Genomic DNA, 19,896 nt, shown 5'->3' with positions numbered 1-19,896 from the left:
CAGAAACATGTCTTGGGAAGCCGTCTCTTCGACCTTGGAGAGAAACTTGATGTGAGAGGCTTCATGTTGGAGCTCTGGAGATGAGACCGCCTCGTGGGTGTCATGCTGGGGCTCTGGGGATGAGACCGCCTCATGGTTCTCATTCTGGTGCTCTGAGGTCATTGACCTCCGGCTGGAGCTCGGCAGGTGAGACCATCTCGTATGCCTCGAGTTGGAGATCTGGTGCCGGGGTAGCTACGTTGACCTCTGGCTGGAGCTCAGCAGGTGAGACCATCTTATAGGTCTCCGGCTGGAGCTTGGCAGGTGAGACCACCTCGTATGTCTCAGGTTCAAGCTCTGGAGATGAGGTGACCATGATGACCTCTGGTTGGAGCGCTGCAGGTGAGACCGCCTTGTAGGTCTCAAACTGGAGCTCTAAGGTCGCCATGTTGACCTCTGGCTGGAGCTTAGCAGGTGAGACCACCTCGGAGATCTCGAGCTGGAGCTCTGAGGTCACCACATTGATCTCCAGCTGGAGCTAGGCAGGTGAGACCACCTTGTATGTCTCGAGCTGGAGCTGTGGTGCCGAGGTCGCTACATTGACCTCTGGCTGGAGCTCAGCAGGTGAGACCACCTCATGGGTCTCAGGTTCGAGCTCTGGATATGAGTTTGCCACGTTGACCTCCGGCTGGAGCTCGGCAGGTGAGACCACCTCATGGGTCTCGAGTGGGAGATCTGAGGTCACCACATTGACCTCTGGCTGGCGCTCAGCAGGTGAGACCACCTCGTATGTCTCAAGCTGGAGCTCTGGTTCTGAGGTTGCCACGTTAACCTCTGGTTGGGGCTCTGCAGTTGAGACGTTCTCATAGGTCTCAGGTTCGAGCTCTGGTGCCGAGGTTGCTACGTTGACCTCCGGCTGGAGCTCCGCAGGTGAGACCACCTCATAGGTCTCAAACTGAATCTCCGCGGTCGCCACGTTGACCTGAGGCTGGAGCTCGGCAGGTGAGACCACTTCGTGAGTCTCATGTTGGAGCTCTAAGTAGGAGGTTCCTCAGTTAGCCTGCTCATAATATGAAGTAAACGGCCCGTCAGGTTCATCTCTGAGGCATGGCTCCCCCACAAGATCCTCAAAGACTGCCCAGGATTCTGGACTGCTGAACATCCTCATGACTAGTCCCACAAACTGATTGAGATTCTCCAGTCCCCTGGATCCCATGGCTGCTAAACCCTCTGCCCACTGGCGTGCTGGGCCACAAAACCGGAACAAAAGGAACCCTAGCCATTGCTTCTCGCCAGGCTTGGGGTCCGTTAGGCTGTAAAAGTATATCTGGCAGTCCCCAATTCAGGATCACCAGCTCCGGGAGCTCGGTTCTTCTACACTGCAGAAACTGGATTGAATCCACAGCTGTGACGGTTTGCCTGGTTTTCCTTGTGTGACGTCTCCTCCGTAGTCCTGCTGCATCCATGTTATGGCACAGTATTCTGTTATGTTCCAGGATCTAATGGAGTGACTATGGATGCAAATGCAGACGAGAGGGCAGGCAGACAAATCCAAATCGTGATACAGGGACATGGTCAAAACAGGCAATGGGTCAGGCGATTGGCAAACGGGCAATCACCCGATAACTGGGAAACTAGAAACGAGAGCTAGGTCATGAACTAAACTCAATACTGTGCGAATTCCCAGAGACATGAGGGGTTTAAATGAATAACATAACGTAGTCATGGGTAAACACGGACAGCTGAAACCAATGTTGACACACATTTGGACAACAACCAATGACTAAACGGGGCGGACACAGAAAATAATCAAAACAAACACGTGTCCACAGTAAACAAAGTCGCAGTCATAAACAACTGGAAACCTGGCTCGTGCACGCGCATGCACTCCGGCTTTCCAAGCACGCTGCAAACTGCAGCGCTGTCTCAAAGGGAAATCGTGACAGCTACACTATTATACATTTTCCACTGTCATGTTTCTGGGCTGGAGTCAGTTCTCTAACCGCTCTGTGTATATTGTGTATATATCTGAATAATCTCATATAGGATGTGATTGGGTGAGTTAATTTACCCGCCAGATGCAAAGCGCTTTAGTTTAATGGTGTTCATTACTGATGCTCCGATCAGGATTTTTATAGCGAACGAAGCTTAATGTCAAATTGATATTAAATGCAGCCCATAGTAATTAAACACCATTTAATTTCTCATTTTATTTATATTTTATAAATTTATTATAATATCTATTTTTATACTGATTTATTTATAACCAAGCATATATTCTGTCTTTACATTTTATTATTTTTTTGTTTGTTTGTTTATCAGTTTTAGATCGATCCCCCAGTACAGTGTTGTCATGTCTGCTGATAATATTACGTATTATGGGGAATTAAATTAAAACATGAAAACTGGAGTTGATTTTCTAGTGATATCTGCCAACCGTGAGTTTAAATGAAGTGAATGCTCTGTCTGTTAGAGTTAGTGAAGGAGAGAGCGGCAGTGTACTGTATGTTTACAGACTGAACAGTTGCTACTCTTGATTATGATTGTTGAAGAATTATTTAATAAAGTAGTTTGAATTACATCCCACCTTGTAGCGTTAGCATTATTATAACACAGTCGCAGTTTCAGGTCATTTTGCGTGATCAATAAAAGATGGCGGTTGTGAGATCGGCAAGTTAAGTTAAGAGAAGCAGATAATTACGGTGTTACTCTTGTCATCATAATGGCTTCTTTGCAGTATTTACACACTTGTTCGGTTGACTGAGGAGATGAAAAGCAGTGCGAAGGTAACTGTTGCGCTGTGTAGATGCATTTTGGAGTTTGTAGTTTTTATTCCGATTTTTATTACACAACTTTGAACAGGTCACTCGGACCGGTGCGCCTAAATATTGTTTCACAGTCACACAAAGTACTTTTCAGTAACAAATGCTACAGAAATGGGTGCACTGTAGAGCCCTGATGAGTCAGCAGAGTGAACAGCAGTGGACTGAGCTCACAGCCCTGAGGAGCCCGTGTGCGCAGTGTGGTGGTGCTGGAGATGCTGTTCCCAATCTGGACTGACTGAGGTCTCCCAATCAGGAAGTTCAAGTTCCAGTTACAGAGGTGTTCAGGCCCAGTAGGTTCAACTTTCCAATGATTCTGAGGTGTACCTCAAAATGATAGTACACCTTTCTCACAGTGTCACTCACACCATTTCAGCACTGTCTGATGTTGAATTACAAAATAAGAGCCCTACAAATTTATATATATACGATGTTTTGTTTTTACATTTAGAAACCCATAAAAGGAAAACTCCTTGATTCCACAGACCAATTTCACCTCACAATGATAGTACACCTTTATCACAGGGTCACTCACACCATTTCAGGACTGTGTGATGTTGAATTACAAAATAAAAGCAGTCTAAACTCATATAAGTGTTGTTTTGTCTACATGTATAGACACCCATAAAAGGAAAACTCCTTGATTCCACAGACCAATTTCACTTCAAAATGCTAGTACACCAAAGATAGATAGATAGATAGATAGATAGATAGATTTCTGCCTTGTCGAGTTTTGTTGTTTATATAGTTTATGACAAGTCATTTCAGGAAATGTCCTGTAATCATCACCATCTTCAGTACTGGTTGTGCCGGTTTTCCGCACCCAATGTTTAAATCGCACCACACCTGTGAAGACGTGTACAGAGGACGCGGCGTCAGTCGCGCTCCGTGTGACAGGGCTCAGGCTGTACGCCCCTTCCGCCCCGCCCCTTCCCTGTTCCATGCTACTTCAGTATGAGAATAGTTGTTGGCACTTCTGTTTATCTGTTTGTTTGTTCTTTTACCGCGCTGTATTCTTGTATGCGGGGCATCCAGATGTTTTAGCTGTTGAAGTTTTCTCGAATCTTCGAAAAGGAGGTATGTCTTCAGCGGATTTGTAGAAACATTTATAATGGTGTTAGATGGCGGCGGTGCGTCATGTTGAAGGTGAACTGCCAGTGTTGAATGTGAGAGAGAAACCAGTGTCGCGACGGTGCAGTGCTGAGTTTTAACACTGTATACAGTGTAAATATAGCGTAAATATAGCCGCTGGGTAAAACCCCTCCAACGGGAAGCAGAGACCTCCGGCAGGCTTGCACGGCTAGCTGAGCTAACATGTATACTATCTGCTCTCTATTAACTAGTTGTTGATCATATTTTAAAGCTTTAATTTGATAAACAGGTAAGGTCCTACTTACTAAAGCACTGAGTTCTGAGCTAGCGTTTATCTACTACAGTTTCCGACAGCTAATAGCATGTTAGCATCCGTTTGCGTTTTCTGCCTAACTTCCTTAACTTTCACTGACTCAGTTTAACTCCTGATTATCTACACACTGTGCTTTTTTTCTTTTTATATATATATATATATATATATATATATATATATATATATATATATATATATATATATATATATATGTGTGTATATATATATATATGTATGTGTATGTGTGTGTGTGTGTGTGTGTGTGTGTGTATATATAATATATATGCGTATATGTATCACACACACACACACATTTTACACTCACACTGATAACCAGACGGGGAATTTAACTAATTTAAGTAACTGTGTCCTGAGATTAAATTTGTTTACGTTTACTGACATGTACTTATACTTTACAGTGTTGTTGTTGTTGTTGTTGTTGTTGTTTTTCAGGAATTTGAATCTATCAACATCCTCGCAGTTTTATCAATATAAGATTGAGAATATTGATTTGTGAGACATAATGATGAGACCAGGAGGTCAGTCCATTGTTTGTTGTTTATTTTACCCAGTTGGGTTTAGAGATGTTGTTGTTGTTGTTGAGTTTTTAATTCAGCATTGTTGTGCTTTTTTGATTTCAGGAATTGTGAAATTGATCATCCTGATTTCTACCCTTCTCTTGGTGGTGTTCCTGGCTTTTCAGCTCCTGGAATTCCACACGGATTTTCATTTGCCACACTCGTTATGTAAATATACCCTGCTCATGATTTCCTGATTGTTCTGTTCTGTGCTGGATTGCATATGTTTTAACACAGCTAATGAGTGTTTAACAAAGTAAATGTAAGTAATGCAGTCAGCAGAGCACTTGCTTCACCAGGATATTTACCTATTTCATAATGGCAGGTTGTGGGTGATCTTGGCTATAGATCTGTGTATTTGCTCATAAAAGTGATGAATCATAAGCAGGATTTTTCGAAAGTGTGTGAGAGCCGTTCCAATCTGAAGAAAGCCCTTTAGACAGTTTGCTTTTTAAGAATCTTTACAGTTTTTATATTGAATCAAAATGGATGTTGCATGCTTATGGAGGCACATCCATGCCAAAAATCCAAGCGTGTTATTGACTCTCTCACACGTGGACACTCGACCCACAATTGTCACTTTTTTTTTTTGCTAGTTTTCGATTTATACCTTTTGTAACATTGTCATGTAATATAATACGTGTAAATACAGGGTATCTTTACCAGTTTTTAATAGAAGGAAGTGTTCGACCAGTTTACTAGCTAGCCTTTGCATTTTTGGGATGTCGATAGCTCGCTATCCAACCAGCTGTTATCATCATATTGATATTCATGTAGTAAGACTCTTCATAATTAAGTAATGAAGAATTAATTAGATTATTAAAAGAATTAATTAATAATTAATTAATTGTGACTTTACTGTTATGACTTGAAGCCACTGACTCCAACGTTGAAATACTCATTTTAGTGAAAGATTTAGTTGTAAGTCATATTTCTATCTTGTAAATAGAATATAGAATATAGAATATTGGTTTACCTCAAGATGAAAACCACTGGTAACACACAATAACAGAAAGACCAGATTAGACTTTGCTAGAAAGCATCTTAAATAAATAAAATAAAAACATGACCAGTTCTGGAACAAGATTCTTTGGGCAGAGGAAACTAAGATGAACTTGTACTAGAATGATGGGCAGAGAAGAGTTTGGAGAAGGAAAGGAAAGGCTCATGATCTAAAGTATGCCATGTCATCTGTTAAACATGGTGGAGGAAGTGTTATGGCATGGGCATGCACGGCTGCGGGTGGAACTGCTTCACTGGTGTTTATTGATGATGAAACTGCTGATAGAAGGCGCAGGATGATTTCTGAAGTGTATAGAGTGATACTTTCTACTCAGATTCAGTCAAATGCTGCAAAACTGATAGGGACAGTGCTTCACAGTACAGATGGATAACGACCCAAAACATATCACGAAAGCAACCCAAGTGCTTCCTAAGGCAAAGAAATTAAATGTCCTTAAATGACTTTTTTTTTTTTTTTGTATATTTGGAGAAAAATTGGTTTTGTGCTGTTTTTATGCTCTACACTCATTGCACTTTCAAGTGATTTTATTACTGGCTTCATTAATATCTTTAATTTATTTATTCATATTCATGAGATTTATATTCAAGTAATACGTTTTCATGTGATTCATTTACTAATTTGCTTCTCTTTAAATCCAGTTTTAGATTGTGATATTACAAGGGTCTTTCCAGATTATTAATTGCTACAATGTATGAGATACCCTCAGTACTGGCTTCATTAATAAGTGCTTCAGAGCAAAAAGTTAAAATTGCTTTCTTTTCTCTGTAGTGAAACCTGGAGCCATGGAAAGTTGTGAGTATATTTGTCCTATAAACACCATTTGTGTACTTCTTAACCTACTAACACTGTAGTTTGCTGATGCTGAAATGCTAAAATAAAAACCAAGGTGTACAATAAGACCAAAGTACAAATGTTTGAAACAAAAATTTTCGTTCATCCTCAGTAACCACTTTATGCTTTAAGCACTTTAAAGCTATCTTGGTAACCACTTTCTCATGTCAGCACCACATTAGCAGAGGGTTTTAATTAGAGATGCACCGATGTATCGGCCAATAATCGGTGTCGGCCGATAAAGGGGATTCTTCATGCTATTGGCCGATAATTTAAAAACATCCTATGATCAGGGCCGATTACATGCTGTCAATCAAAAGAGGGCGGGGAAACACATCGAATTCGTGCTGTGTGTAAAGATGATGTCTCTTGTGTGGAATCACGACAAAACTGCAGTCTATAATCTCTGTAAGCTCTGCACTGATAATATTTTACACTGGACGCTGCAGCAGAGCAGAATCGGTGCGTATTTTTTTCGGTGTGCATGTTGGAGTTTCCGCTGCGAGACTTAATCTTTTTTTTTTTTGCCGAGTTGCTCACGCTGAATTAAAGCACCAGTACACGGTTGAAAGATTTAAATAAAGATGAGTTAACAAAGTATATATTGCACAGAAACATATTTGTAGAGTAGTATATTTCATATCCAGTTAATATTAATATATAAAAAGTTGATATTATATATTACCAGTGTGCTGTCGGTCACTCTGAATACTCGGTTATCGGTTTCGGCTGAGAAATTTAGTATCAGTCATCTCTAGTTTTAATGAATTGCTCATAAGCCAGCACCAGTCAGTGGAGCAATTCTGCTCTAACCTAACTGATTTGAGTGCTTCTGTCTCACTCCAAGCACCCAGTGTTCCCAGGACCCTAACCAGGATCTGAGGTTACTGAGAATGAATGAATGAAATGTTCTGCAATCATCCAAAATCGTACAATTGTTTAAGCCGATACTCAGAATGAGTATAAGTGCTTCTTTGTGAATTTTTTTTTTTTGCTCTCTTGCAAGTGCAGCACAGCGTGGCATCATTTTCACAAAACTCTCTGTGGATGCTCTGAATTCATTTGTACCAATTTATACTTGACTAATCATACAGCTGCAATCAAAATTATTCAACCCCCGTTGCAAATCGGGTTTATTGTGAAAATTTCAGACTTTCAGCTGTTTGCAAAGAATAAATCAAACGAAATAATTCAACACAGCGGATGTTGTTGCACATTGCAATGTCGGAATCCTTTCTTGTGAAATACAGCCATGCTTTACAACGTTTAGTCTTAGGCATTTTAATTTAAGCACGTTTAATGTAGCTAGCTAAGGTAGGCTACCTGCTGCCATCAGGGCAAGTGTAATTGGTGCATTTGCACGCTCCTCGGATGGTCTCATTTCCCTAGTTGCGCTTTTAAGTCGGAATGTGAAAACAACATGGACACTAACTTTACTACAAAGATATGTTGGATTTCTATGATCAGAGCTTTATATTACAAAGTGTTTTTGTCCCAGAGTTGTTACTGGTGCAGTAACAACTCTGGGACAAAATCACTTTGTAATATAAAGCTCTGATCAAAACGGCACAGACACATCACTTCTATTCAGGGGGTGAATAATTTTGAGACTGGAAAAGTCATTATAAGTTGCATTTTCAGTTGAATTTGGGGAAACCACTTGAAGCATTCATTGAACTATTTCAATTGCTTTTGTTTGGTTTGTTCATTGCAAACAGCTGAAAGTCTGTAAATTTTGATAATAAACCTGATTTACAATGCGGGTTGAATCATTTTGATTGCTGCTGTATCTTCTAAATTAACTCAAAGCTGCAGGTTTATATCTCAGTGATTTTAAAAAATTCTGTCCTTGGTAAATGTTCTGTAAGGATTTTGAATGTTAATAGATTACACACTGTATATATAAAAATGTTGTCACAGCTAGTTTTAAGGAGCTGAACATTCTGAAAGTGAATAATTTACAACCCCAATTCTGAAAAAGTTGGGACAGTATGGGAAATGCTAATAAAAACAAAGAGGAGTACTTTGACTTGTGTTTTTTTTTTTTTTTTTTTTTTTTTTTTTTAATAAGTATAAAGATGAGGTATTTGTTGTTTTACCTAATCAACTGCATAGTTCTTTGAAGATAAATGTTTATTTTGAAATTGATAATGTAACACGCTCCAAAAAAGGTTGGGACAGGGGCAGTTTAGGACTAATAGCGATGTGAGAAGTTGAAATAAGAAGGTGATGTGAAATAGGTGAAGGTAATCGTCTAATCATAGTATATAAGGAGCCTCCAGAAAAGGTATAGTCCTTGAGGAACAAGCATGAGTCGAGTCTCGCTGATCTGCCAACAGATGTGTCGGAGTATAATCCAACACTGTGAGAAGAACATTCCACAAAGACAAATCGGTAGGATTATGGGCATTTCACCTTCTATAGTGTACAATATATAACCCATTTCCAAAAAACTCACAGATCTGCCAATGTTTACTTCTGAAAGACTCTGCCTCTCTAATCTCTTTTATACCCAATTATGTGACTGACCTGTTGCCAGTTAACCTCCAGCTGTTTCTTTTTAGTAACACTTTTTTCCAGCCTTTTGTTGCACCCATCCCAAATTTTTTGAGACACGTTGTGGCCATCAAATTAAAAAACGACCTTATTTTTTCATAAATGCTACATTTCCTCAGTTTAAACATTTGATATGTTTTCTATGTTCTGCTGTGAATACCATATGGGTTTATGAGACTTGCAAATCATTGCATTCTGTTTTTATTTGCATTTTACACAGTGTCCCAACTTTTATGGAATTGGGGTTATAATTAAAAGATTCAAGGAATCCGGTCAGATCTCGGTGTGTGAAGGGCAAAGCTGAAAACCACTTCTGCATGCGCGTGATCTCCGATCACTCAAACGTCACTGTCCTAAAAACCCTCATGAGTCTGTAATGGAGATCCCGACATGGGCTCGGGGATACTTCTGTAAACCTTTGTCACTCAACACCATTCAACGCTGCATCCACAGATGAAAGTTAAGGTTTTACTATGCAGAGCAGAAGCCATACATTAGCGCTGTCCAGAAGCTCCGCCCACCTCTCTGGGCTCGGTGTGATCCGAGATGGACAGTAGCACAGTGGAATCGTGTGTTGTGGTCCGACGAGTCAATATTTCAAATAGTTTTAGGACAAAACAGCCGTCATTTTCTCTGGGCCAAAGAGGAAAAGGGCCATCCAAGCTCTTAGCAGCGTCAGGTCCAAAAGCCAGCGTCTATCATGGTATTTGGGAGCGTCAGTGCCCATGGTATGGGTAACCTGCACATCTGTGGGGGCAGCATTAATGCAGAATGTACACATTTTGGAGCCAAACCACATTCTGCCTGGATTACAAGCGCATGGTTGCATCAGCAGGGAGTGTGGGTGCGAGCATGGCCTGCTGCAGTCCTGACCTGTCTCCGACTGAGAATGTGTGGTGCATTATGAAGCGCAAAATAAGGCATTGAAGGCCCCGTACACTTACACAGCTGGAGAAATGCATAATGGATGAATGGGGAAATTTCCACTTGCTAAACTTAACCAGCTGGTGTCTTCACTCAGCGTCCAAATGCTTAATAAGTGTTATTAAAAGAAATGATGTTACACGGCGGAAAACAGTCAACTGTCCCAACTTTTTTAGAGTGTGTTGCAGTCATCAGATTAGAAATGAGTGTATATTTAAAAAAATAAATTAAATGCACAAAGTGAAACATCAAATAATGTGTTTTTGATATAGTGCAGGGTGAATAGAATTTTAAAATGACTCTTTTTGTTTGTTTTGGTCTTTTTTTCTTTTTCTTTTTTTGGCATTTTCCATACTGTCCCAGTATTTTTTTCAGAAAAATAAAAGTGAAAACCTGCGGTGAGAAAGCAAATAATTAATGTTTTTAGTGTACATCATTTTAGGAGCGTATGATGAAATTCAGTTCTGAAAAGCAGAAGAATCCTGTCATAATTTAAATTAAACCAGAGCATTTTTTTTTTAGCTTGTCAGCCTGTGTTGATAAAGTGCTCGTGTAAGTCTGTAATCATTATGAGTGTAATGGACTGTTCACAGTGGGTGTGAACAGGATCTAAGTATCTGATTACTATTGAGCAGGTGCTGGGTGGAGTGTTTGTCTTTTTAACTAAATATGTATCCTTATAAAATAGAGTTGAGTATCTGTTATACATACACTATGTGGTTTGTGGACACATCGCACATACATGGTTGTTCCCTAAACTGGTACCATAAAGTTGGAAGCACACAGTTGTGCTTTAAAATTTACAATTTCCCTACACTGGAACCAAGAGGCCCAGAAACCTGTTCCAGCATGACACTGTCCCTGTGCACAAAGAGAGAACCATGAAGACATGGTGTGTTAAGGTTGGAGTGGAAGAACTCGAGTGACCTACACAGAGCCCTGACCTCGCTAATGCTCCTGTAGCTGAATGAAAACAAATCCCCACAGCCATGCTCCAAAAAAAATATTTATTTATTTTTAAATATAAATTAGGATTTCTATACAATGACTGCTTCAGAATGCAGGGTTGTGCTACTCCTAAGAGTGAATTTAACAAATACTATTATAGACTTAATCGCAGTAGAACCCAGATTGAAAATATCCATGTATGTAATAAAAATGACAATTAACCAAGACCTTTTCTCTTTTAGCTACAGAGGCAACTCCTCACAAATGTGGCGTGTATAAGCCCTGTCCTGAACACCATTTCACCTTCAAAATGGCCAGCGGAGCTGCCAGTATCGTCGGGCCCAAAATCTGCCTAGAGGATGAGACGTAAGTGCATTCTCCTGGCCTGGGTACTAGAACACATGGCTTCTTCCAGCTACACTGTGTCGTGTGTGTGTGTGTGTGTGTGTGTGTGTGTGTGTGTGTGTGTGTGTGTGTGTATACATGCACAAGTCCAGTGAACTTTTCACATTCAAAACAGTAAAATAAAGAAATTCATTTTCGTTGATTCTGAGTATTCTGCTAAAGCTAACGGCATCGCAGTACGTGCGTTGGAGGTCGTGCCATCGTCTGGGAAACAGCTTCTACTTCCAGTTAGTAAAAAAACTCTAGTGTTCCATTTGAGCTGATACGACCATTCTAAAATTCATACATTAGATGGTAGAGTGCATAGAGCAAATGTACAGTACGGCATTTGGCACACAATTTTGGTATGATGCCTGTTTTTGGAACAAGTAACACGGTGGTTAAACGTGCCCCATGCCATGCGCAGACACTGCACGATAGTGCCATGCGCAGTGTCATGCGCCATCCTTATCTATGTGTATGAATCGATAATGAGCTATGTTGACTGCGATTTTCATGATCGATTATTATCAATTTTATCAATTAGTTGTTGCTGCTCTAAACAGCTGCTTACATAGCTTCCTAGTTCAGAGTGATCAGAGTTTGTGAAAAAGGCGATTAACCTCGCAGTGTTAAGATTAACCTGCAGTACATTCCCTTCGGTGTCCAGTATTAGCTTTATTGGATCACTTGGTCTACACAGCTGCACAGTCTCTTGAAGACTTCTTAGGTGGGGTTCCTGGGCCTCCTGGCTAATTTGTACTCCAGGCCCCAAGCCCCCACCCCAGATATCTTTGTTTTTACATGTGGAACTAAGAAATAATTATCAATAAACATAACAATTATTGCATATTCAATAAGAGACTAAATTTGAACAGCTAATAAATTAACTGAAATTATGCATTTATAAGTATATTCAAATAACTATATATACAGTACAAGTAATTAACATTGTTCTCTCTCTCTCTCATACACAAACACTATTGAAACTCTGTCTGGATGTCTTTATAAGCTGTTGACTTGTGATTTCTTATTCCCAAAGTACCAAGAACAATGAACTTTATTATTATTATTATTATTATTATTATTATTATTATTCGTTGAGTGATTAATAAGTCTCACACACGAGCAGCTCCAGAAAGAAATGTGGAAATTAGCTAAAACGGTGACCGGATCATTGAATCAGTGAGTTGAACTCAAGAATCAAATCTGTTCTATTCGTGAATGAATCATTCAGACTGGTTTTATCAACGGGATTCTCCAATTCATTGCAATGAGCCGACTCAAACGATTCCTTCACGAATCGGACATCGTTATAACACTTCAGTCATAAACTCACTAGGGACAATTAAAGCAGATTTATCAGTGCATTAAATTTCAGTTGATTACTCACAGAAGGCTGTTGCAAGGCTTCAGAATGCTGGAATATATATGGAATATATATGGAAACACTGGACTAGTTTTATTATCGCTCGGTGCTTTTCCGTCCTTTTTGAAGCTCAGTGCTCCATTACTATTGCTCAATTGTGTGGAAAAACATACATTCTTGGAAATATTGTGTTCCAACTTTCAAGGATAAACATCGGGGTGAGAAACTGATCAAATTTCTAGTTTATGTTAACTATAACAGCTTCATACAGGCTAGCTCCAGAATCATAGCACAAAATCAGGGAACATAAATCACCTTTTTTTTTTTTTTTTAATAACTGAATTCCCCATTTTGCTTTCTCGTCTTTTTCATGTTTTTCTTTACTCTTTTGGTATCCTGATTTTGTCTGCTGCATATCTTGCCGTCTACCTGATGCATGTAACGACTCACAAATGTGAAGTGCTGTGTTTCTGAATAATCCGCAAACGTCTTGTGGAGACACACACATGCACTTGGCACAGTCATTATTATAAATAGTTTATTAATTGGATTATTGTGCAAAGAGACCATTTAAATACCAAATCATACAGGAAAGTATGGGGTTCTGCTGGGCCCCATGTCTGACCAGGGCTTTTAAAATCACCCTAATCTTCCCCCCATTACGGCGCCCCTGCTGATGATCATCGTGTAAGTGTGTATGCGAAGAGCCATCCGTAATCAGCAAAGTGGCCAATAAGAGCCTTGTGATGGCTGTGTGTCAAGAGAGGAGAGCCATGGGGGCAGAAGAAAGCTAACCATCTGAACACTAATCTGAATACTAGTCAGATCAGCCTCACCTGGGTCACTTTGAGGAAGTCGTATGATATTAAAAGAGCTGAAATACCTGAGGAGTCAGACCCAGCAGGTCTATATTCAAGGACACCAGTTGGGAGTGGACTACAAAGCTAATCACCACATGGTTTTTGAGTTTCTGTAATGTGAGAGGAGAGTATTAACGACTCAGTTTTATATATGATGGGCAAGCAACATTGGCGTTGGAGAGATATCAAACAGTCCACTGCAAGGCATTGAATTGGCATTGGATGGCTATGACTATGGCTGGAACCTTTCAACTACGAGATATTTTTATGATTCTGCTACTAGGTGGCATTGTGTGTCCATATGAGATTCCCTTTAGCATGATATCTCAAGCACAAGTGGTTTGTATTATCGTCAAAGTCACAGTAAGATCAAATATCTGACTTTTTTTTTTCTTCTTCAATAACTTCCTTCCTGTTTGAAGTATATTTTAAGGGTATTCGAGACATAGAAATTAGTAAGAAAAAGGACTAGGCTTGTTGGCAGCAGAAGCACCCCTGTCAATGATGTTGGTGTCTAGCCGGTGTCCGTTGTCACCCAGAAGAAGATGGACTCTGTTTTCAGTCTGGTTCCTCTCAAAGTTTCTTCATCTTTTCGTTCAGGGAGTTTGTCTTTGCCATCATCGCCTCTGGCTTGCTCATTAAAGATAAATCTAAATCTATATCCAAATATCTTTAAAGCTGCTTTGTGACAGTGGCCATTGTTGAAAGTGATATATAAATAAAATTGAATTAAATTTAAGTTCTACTTGTTTTTTAATAGGTTTACATCTCTATGATCTTTCTCTCCTCAGATTGATGAGTGGTGTGAGGAACAACGTTGGAAGGGGTTTGAACATTGCCCTAGTCAATGGTATGGCTTGCTGGTGACAAACAGTTTGGTTTATCGTGGAGACTTTTCTAAACACTGACGCACCAAACGTATGCTTCTTATAGGAAAGACTGGCAGGCTCATCCGTACTGACTCCTTTGACATGTGGAGTGGAGGTAAGCATTCGTTTCTTGCACACATTCTGCACACACCGATTTCACCTGTTTGTGAATTTGTTACTAGACCATAGTCTAATTTTTTGTTGCTAATATCCAGAGCAATTTAAACAACATTGCCAAAAAGATCAGAAAAGTTTGTTGGACACAATATTATAAAGCTGGACTAAATGATCATGAACAGTCATTTAATAATGAAGAAAACATGCACAATGAGGGTTTGAGTTGTTTTTTTGTTTGTTTTTTTTTAATAGAAATTCAGCAGTGATCTGAGTGCATGCAGTCTGTGTGTACATAGCTTTATGGAACAATAAATAAAAGCATTTCTATTGTTTGTACAGAAATCTGGGTTATTTTTGGAACTCAGTAAGCTTTTAGCCAGCGGTGGGCGGAGCACAGACACACAGGAGGCTGTTTCAATGTTATGGGAGATTTATTTAAGACAATCGGTGAGCGTGTGTGTGTGTGTGTGTGTGTGGGTGGGTTGAAGGGCGATCGGGTGGTGAGGGTCTCAGCCGTCAGCGGTTACAGCCAAGGGGGCGGGGCGGAGACGTCACTCGCGTCGGACTCACCTGAAACCCAAAAAAACACATGACCGCGATTAGCAAGCAGGCACTCATCAGCAAAACTACATAAAACACGCCAGAGATTTCCGCACATGCTCGGTGATACTTCTTTCTGCGAGTGGAATATCGCCCTTTTATACTCTCCCCTCGCTTGCTGGATGGTGGAATTCTTCCGCACGGTGCACCATTCACGAGCCGTGGGTGTGGCAGTGGCCCCGCCCTGCTGCCACGTGCTCTCTGGATGTCCACAACATTTGGTGGCGCTGAAGCGGAACTGTCTCTTCTGCGCCACTGTGGCAGTCGCGTGAGGAGCAATCTTTGTTTCCTGTGGGCCGGCTACCGGCCTGGCTCCACAGTAGCCCGCCCCCAGCTCCGAGCCTACTGCTGCTGCGTGTCGGGCCCACAGGGCGTCCCGTCTTGAGAGACCATCTGCATTTCCGTGTTGGGCCCCTGCCCGGTGCTGGACCTGGAAAGAGAAATGTTCTAGGGAGAGGAACCACCGAGTCACTCGGGCATTAGTTTCCTTGGCCTTGGCCATCCACTGGAGTGGGGCGTGGTCTGTCACCAGGACGTAGTTCCGTCCAGTCAGGTAGTGCCGTAGTTCCTTGGTGGCCCACTTTATTGCTAGGGCCTCCCTCTCCACAGCCGCATACTTCCTCGCCGCTGGGGACAACTTTTGGCTAATGTAGAGGACCAGGTGCTCCTCCCTGTGGAAGGTTTGTGAGAGGACCCGATAGGGCTGCTGCCGCACCACCACTTCCGGTTGAGTCTTCATTTCATGCTGTACCAGCTGCATCATGCCTGGGGAGGTAGAAAAAACATTGGTAAATTGCCCCACTTACTCTGTCAGCTCCTGCTTCTGGGCGGGGGTGAGTTCTTCACCCAGTTGGACTAAGGCGCCCTGGTCGTGATCTGTGTGTAGGGCCGCAAACCCAGACAGTACCGGTTCTGGCTCTATCCACCTCTTCAGCAGGTTTATGTGGTACGTTTGTGTCTCTCTTCGCTTACTGGGCCGCTGCAGGCGATAATTCATGGGACCTCTCCTCTCAAGGACTGTGTATGGGCCCTGCCACCGAGCTAGGAATTTGCAGGAGCTGCTGGGCACTAGCAGGAGTACCTGATCACCAGGTTGGAACTCGCGGAGTTGCGCTGGGCGGTTGTACACTCGTTTATTTTCCTCCTGAGCGGCTCTCGTATGTTCCTGGACGATCGGGGCCACTCGGTCGATCTTCTCCTGCATCTCCTGTACATAGTCAATGACCGAGCGGTACGGGGAAGGCTGTTCTTCCCAGGCTTCCCGTGCCACGTCAAGCAGTCCACGTGGCTGCCGTCTGAAGAGGAGCTCGAAGGGTGTGAAGCCCGTGGATGCCTGGGGGCACTCTTGGATGGCAAAGAGGACGTATGGCAGGAGAAGGTCCCAGTTCCTCCCTTCCTCGTCTACCACCCGGCGCAACATCTGCTTTAAGGTCCGGTTGAACTGTTTGACCAGCCCTTCCATTTGTGGGTGGTAGACTGATGTCTTTAGGTGTTTCACTTGCAACAGCTGACATAGATCAGACATAAGCTTTGACACAAACGGGGTACCTTGGTCAGTTAGGATGTCTTTTGGGATCCCCACACGGCTGAACAGGAGCACCAGTTCTTTGGCGATGTTCCGGGAGGTGGCTTTATGCAGTGGTACCGCCTCAGGGTATTTGGTGGCATAGTCCACGATTACCAATATGTACTCGTGCCCTTGGGCGGATCTGGGGAGTGGCCCGACGAGGTCCATGCCAATCCTCTCAAACGGGATGCCTATGATGGAAGCGGGATGAGTGGTGCCGGCGGGGGCTTCCTTGGGGCCGTGTGTTGGCACTGGGGGAATTGTTGGCAGAAGCACCGGACCTCTGCGTCCATGCCTGGCCAGACAAAATGGACCTTCAGCTTCTCCAGGGTGTTTCTTGCCCCCGGGTGGCCCCCGAGCGGATGGGCATGGGCCAGGTGCATCAGGGCCTGCGTTCTGGCTTTGGGCACAACCAAGAGGTCCACAGTCTCCCCTCAGCAGTTGGTACGGTGGTACAGTAAGTCTCCTTTGACCAGAAAGTAAGAGGAGGGGAGTCTCTGGTTCGGGCTATGGTCGACCCCTTCGATCTGGCGCACCTGGGCCCAGCAATACTTCAGGCGGCTGTCCTCTTCTGCTCTTGGCCAGAGTTCCCCTGCTGGTTTACCTGCTGGAACACAGACGAGAGAGGGTTAGAAGGTGTGTGCAGTTTACCTTCTGTCCCGGCGTCCACCTCGCCTCGGGCCAGGTAGGCCTGTTGCACTCATGCTTCCTTCGCTCGCTGCGGCGGTTTCGGCTGATTCAGCGTGGGGAGGACACGTCCTGCCGGCCAGGTTTTCTGGGTTTTCTTTGGTGTCCCATGGTCCGGCTCGGTCGGGCTGGGCTCATCCCGGGGCGCCCTGTAGTCCGGGTGGCCTTGTTGGTGCTGTCCCTCTTTGCCGAGTGCCAGGGTGGTCAGGGTGTGTTCCAGGGCGGTCAATAGTTCCCTGGATGTCCCGGGGGCTTGCATCCCCACAGCCTGGCGTTCTGTGGGTGGCAAGGTCCACAGGAACAGGTCCACGGCCACCCTCTCTACAACCTCGGTGGCAGAGTGCATGTCAGGCTGGAGCCACCTATTGGTGAGGCGCAGGAGGGTGTCCATCTGTCCACGTGGCTTGGCTCCCGGCCTGTAGCGCCACCGGTGGAACTCCGCCGCTGCCTGGAGCGGGTTTCGCCCACACCATGCCAGGATCTTTCTCTTTACCTCTCCATAGTCAGCTGCTTCCGCCGGAGAGAGACAGTAATAGGCCGTGTGCGCCTCCCTGGAAAGCAGCGGGCTGAGGATGCGTGGCCACTTATCGTGGTCCCACTTTTCGCGGTGGGTGACGCCTTCAAAGGTCTCGAGGTAGGCCTCGATGTCATCTTCGGGTTTTAGAGGGGGAAGCAGTTGGACCTCACAGCCAGGATCAGGGAGGGGCGTAGCAGCTGCGGGAGTCGCTGGCCTCAGGGCCACTAGTTCTTGTGTCACAGCTTGTAGACTGTGGGCGAGCTGTTGTGCCACCGTTTGCTGCTGAATACTGGCCTCCAGAAGGTGCTGCAGTGTAGGATCCATGTTTATGAACAATCCCCAAGGGGGAGAGGGAAAGGGGGGGGCACTTTATTTATTTATTTATTTATTTATTTATTTATTTATTTAAATTTATTTTTATTAAAAGATGGGTGGGTCTGTGTTCATGCCCGCATCCTCCACCAGTGTAGGGATCTTAGCTAGCGGTGGGCGGAGCACAGACATACAGGAGGCTCTTTCAATGTTATGGGAGATTTATTTAAGACAGTTGGTGAGCAGGGGTGCCTGTGTGTGCGTTGAAGGGCGATCAGGCGGTAAGGGTCTCAGCCGTCGGCGGTTACAGCCGAGGGGGCGGGGCGGTGCCGTCACTCGCGTCGGAGGCACCTGAAACCAGAAAAAACACAGCGATTAGCAAACAGGCACGCGTCGGCAAAACTGTATAACACACGCCAGAGATTTGCGCACATGCTTGGAGATACTTGTCTCTTTCTGTGAGTGGAATATCGCCCTTTTATACTCTCCCCTCGCTTGCTGGATGGTGGAATTCTTCTGCATGGTGCACCATTCACGAGCCGTGGGTGTGTTGGCGGCCCTGCCCCTCCCTACGTGCTCTCTGGATGTCCAAAACATTTGGTGGTGCTGAAGCGGAACTGTCTCTACTGTGCCACTGTGGCAGTCGCGCAAGGAGCGATCTTTGTTTCCTGTGGCCTGGCGCCACAGCTGGTGTTCAGGTTTGGCTACTAGTGTAAACCACTGAGGAAAAATCAAACTGTGCATCTTCTGTTCATTCTTATTAGTAAACTTGGTATTTGTCCTGCATGCAGGGTTGCCAGGTTATATGTATAGGTATAATGGCCATGACTTACAGATGTATACCATGCACCACTGTTAGCTTGTTTCCCCTAAAAAACTGAGAAAAAGAAGAAATATGGTTTGCCTGTTTTTATTCCCTAACATATTTGGGCTACATTTTTTGTAGCTTTTGAGTTGTAGTTAGGGTGGGAATTTTGCTGAAACCTGGCAAACCTTTTTTGTTTCATCCTGAAGGATCCCATTTCACACACCTAGTCTGAAGCTTCAGTGGGGAAAAATTAATACTCTGAATGTTATTTCATGTTTTTATTCATATTCATTAGGATGCATTATCAGTTCAGTTTGAGTAATATAATAACACTTGTATGTTTAATATTGATATTGTTATATGGTTATGTTGAGAAAACCACTTTAAATGAAATTGGATTTACTTTCTTTTTTTTTTGTCTAGATGTCAGCTTACTTATCAAGTTTTTGAAGGATATTGAAGATGGAACAGTTGTCATGATGGCTACTTTTGATGACTCTTCTACAAAGTAGGTTCTCTTAATGATTTATTTATAGTGAGGCTAAGTAAATATTTGAATACTGTTGATTTAATTTTATTTAATGCACTCACTGGCCACTTTAATATTCATGCATAATATTCATGCAGTTATGGTCAAGAGCTTCAACTTATGTCTACATCAGACATAAGAATGGTGAAAACGTGTGATCTCTGTGACTTGAACCATGGCATGGTGGTTGGTGGTAGATATCTGGTTTGA

The 19,896-nt window shown here is 43.1% G+C and overlaps 1 protein-coding gene across 4 annotated transcripts in view; it reads left to right on the top strand.

Annotated features, from left to right (window-relative positions):
• The first annotated feature begins 3,636 nt into the window (after positions 1 to 3,636).
• The window catches only part of fam3c (FAM3 metabolism regulating signaling molecule C), a 79,394-nt gene continuing 63,134 nt past the window's right edge, over positions 3,637 to 19,896 (top strand). Inside the window, exons 1-8 of one of the 4 annotated variants that reach the window (XM_053685744.1) lie at positions 3,637 to 3,878; positions 4,660 to 4,745; positions 4,848 to 4,952; positions 6,577 to 6,600; positions 11,310 to 11,433; positions 14,472 to 14,530; positions 14,614 to 14,664; positions 19,581 to 19,665. In XM_053685744.1, the coding sequence (XP_053541719.1) occupies positions 4,730 to 4,745; positions 4,848 to 4,952; positions 6,577 to 6,600; positions 11,310 to 11,433; positions 14,472 to 14,530; positions 14,614 to 14,664; positions 19,581 to 19,665 (464 nt within the window). In that variant the 5' untranslated portion in view covers positions 3,637 to 3,878; positions 4,660 to 4,729. Of the gene's footprint in view, positions 3,879 to 3,952; positions 4,183 to 4,659; positions 4,746 to 4,847; positions 4,953 to 6,576; positions 6,601 to 11,309; positions 11,434 to 14,471; positions 14,531 to 14,613; positions 14,665 to 19,580; positions 19,666 to 19,896 lie in introns of those variants that run through there. The other 3 variants (XM_047159868.2, XM_017485890.3, XM_053685745.1) reach the window with 3 other exon arrangements.

The sequence above is a fragment of the Ictalurus punctatus genome, chromosome 14 (assembly GCF_001660625.3).
Source record: "Ictalurus punctatus breed USDA103 chromosome 14, Coco_2.0, whole genome shotgun sequence".
Lineage (NCBI taxonomy): Eukaryota > Metazoa > Chordata > Actinopteri > Siluriformes > Ictaluridae > Ictalurus > Ictalurus punctatus.
Note: the sequence above shows the minus strand (reverse complement) of the source record. Positions and strands in the feature narration are given on the sequence as shown.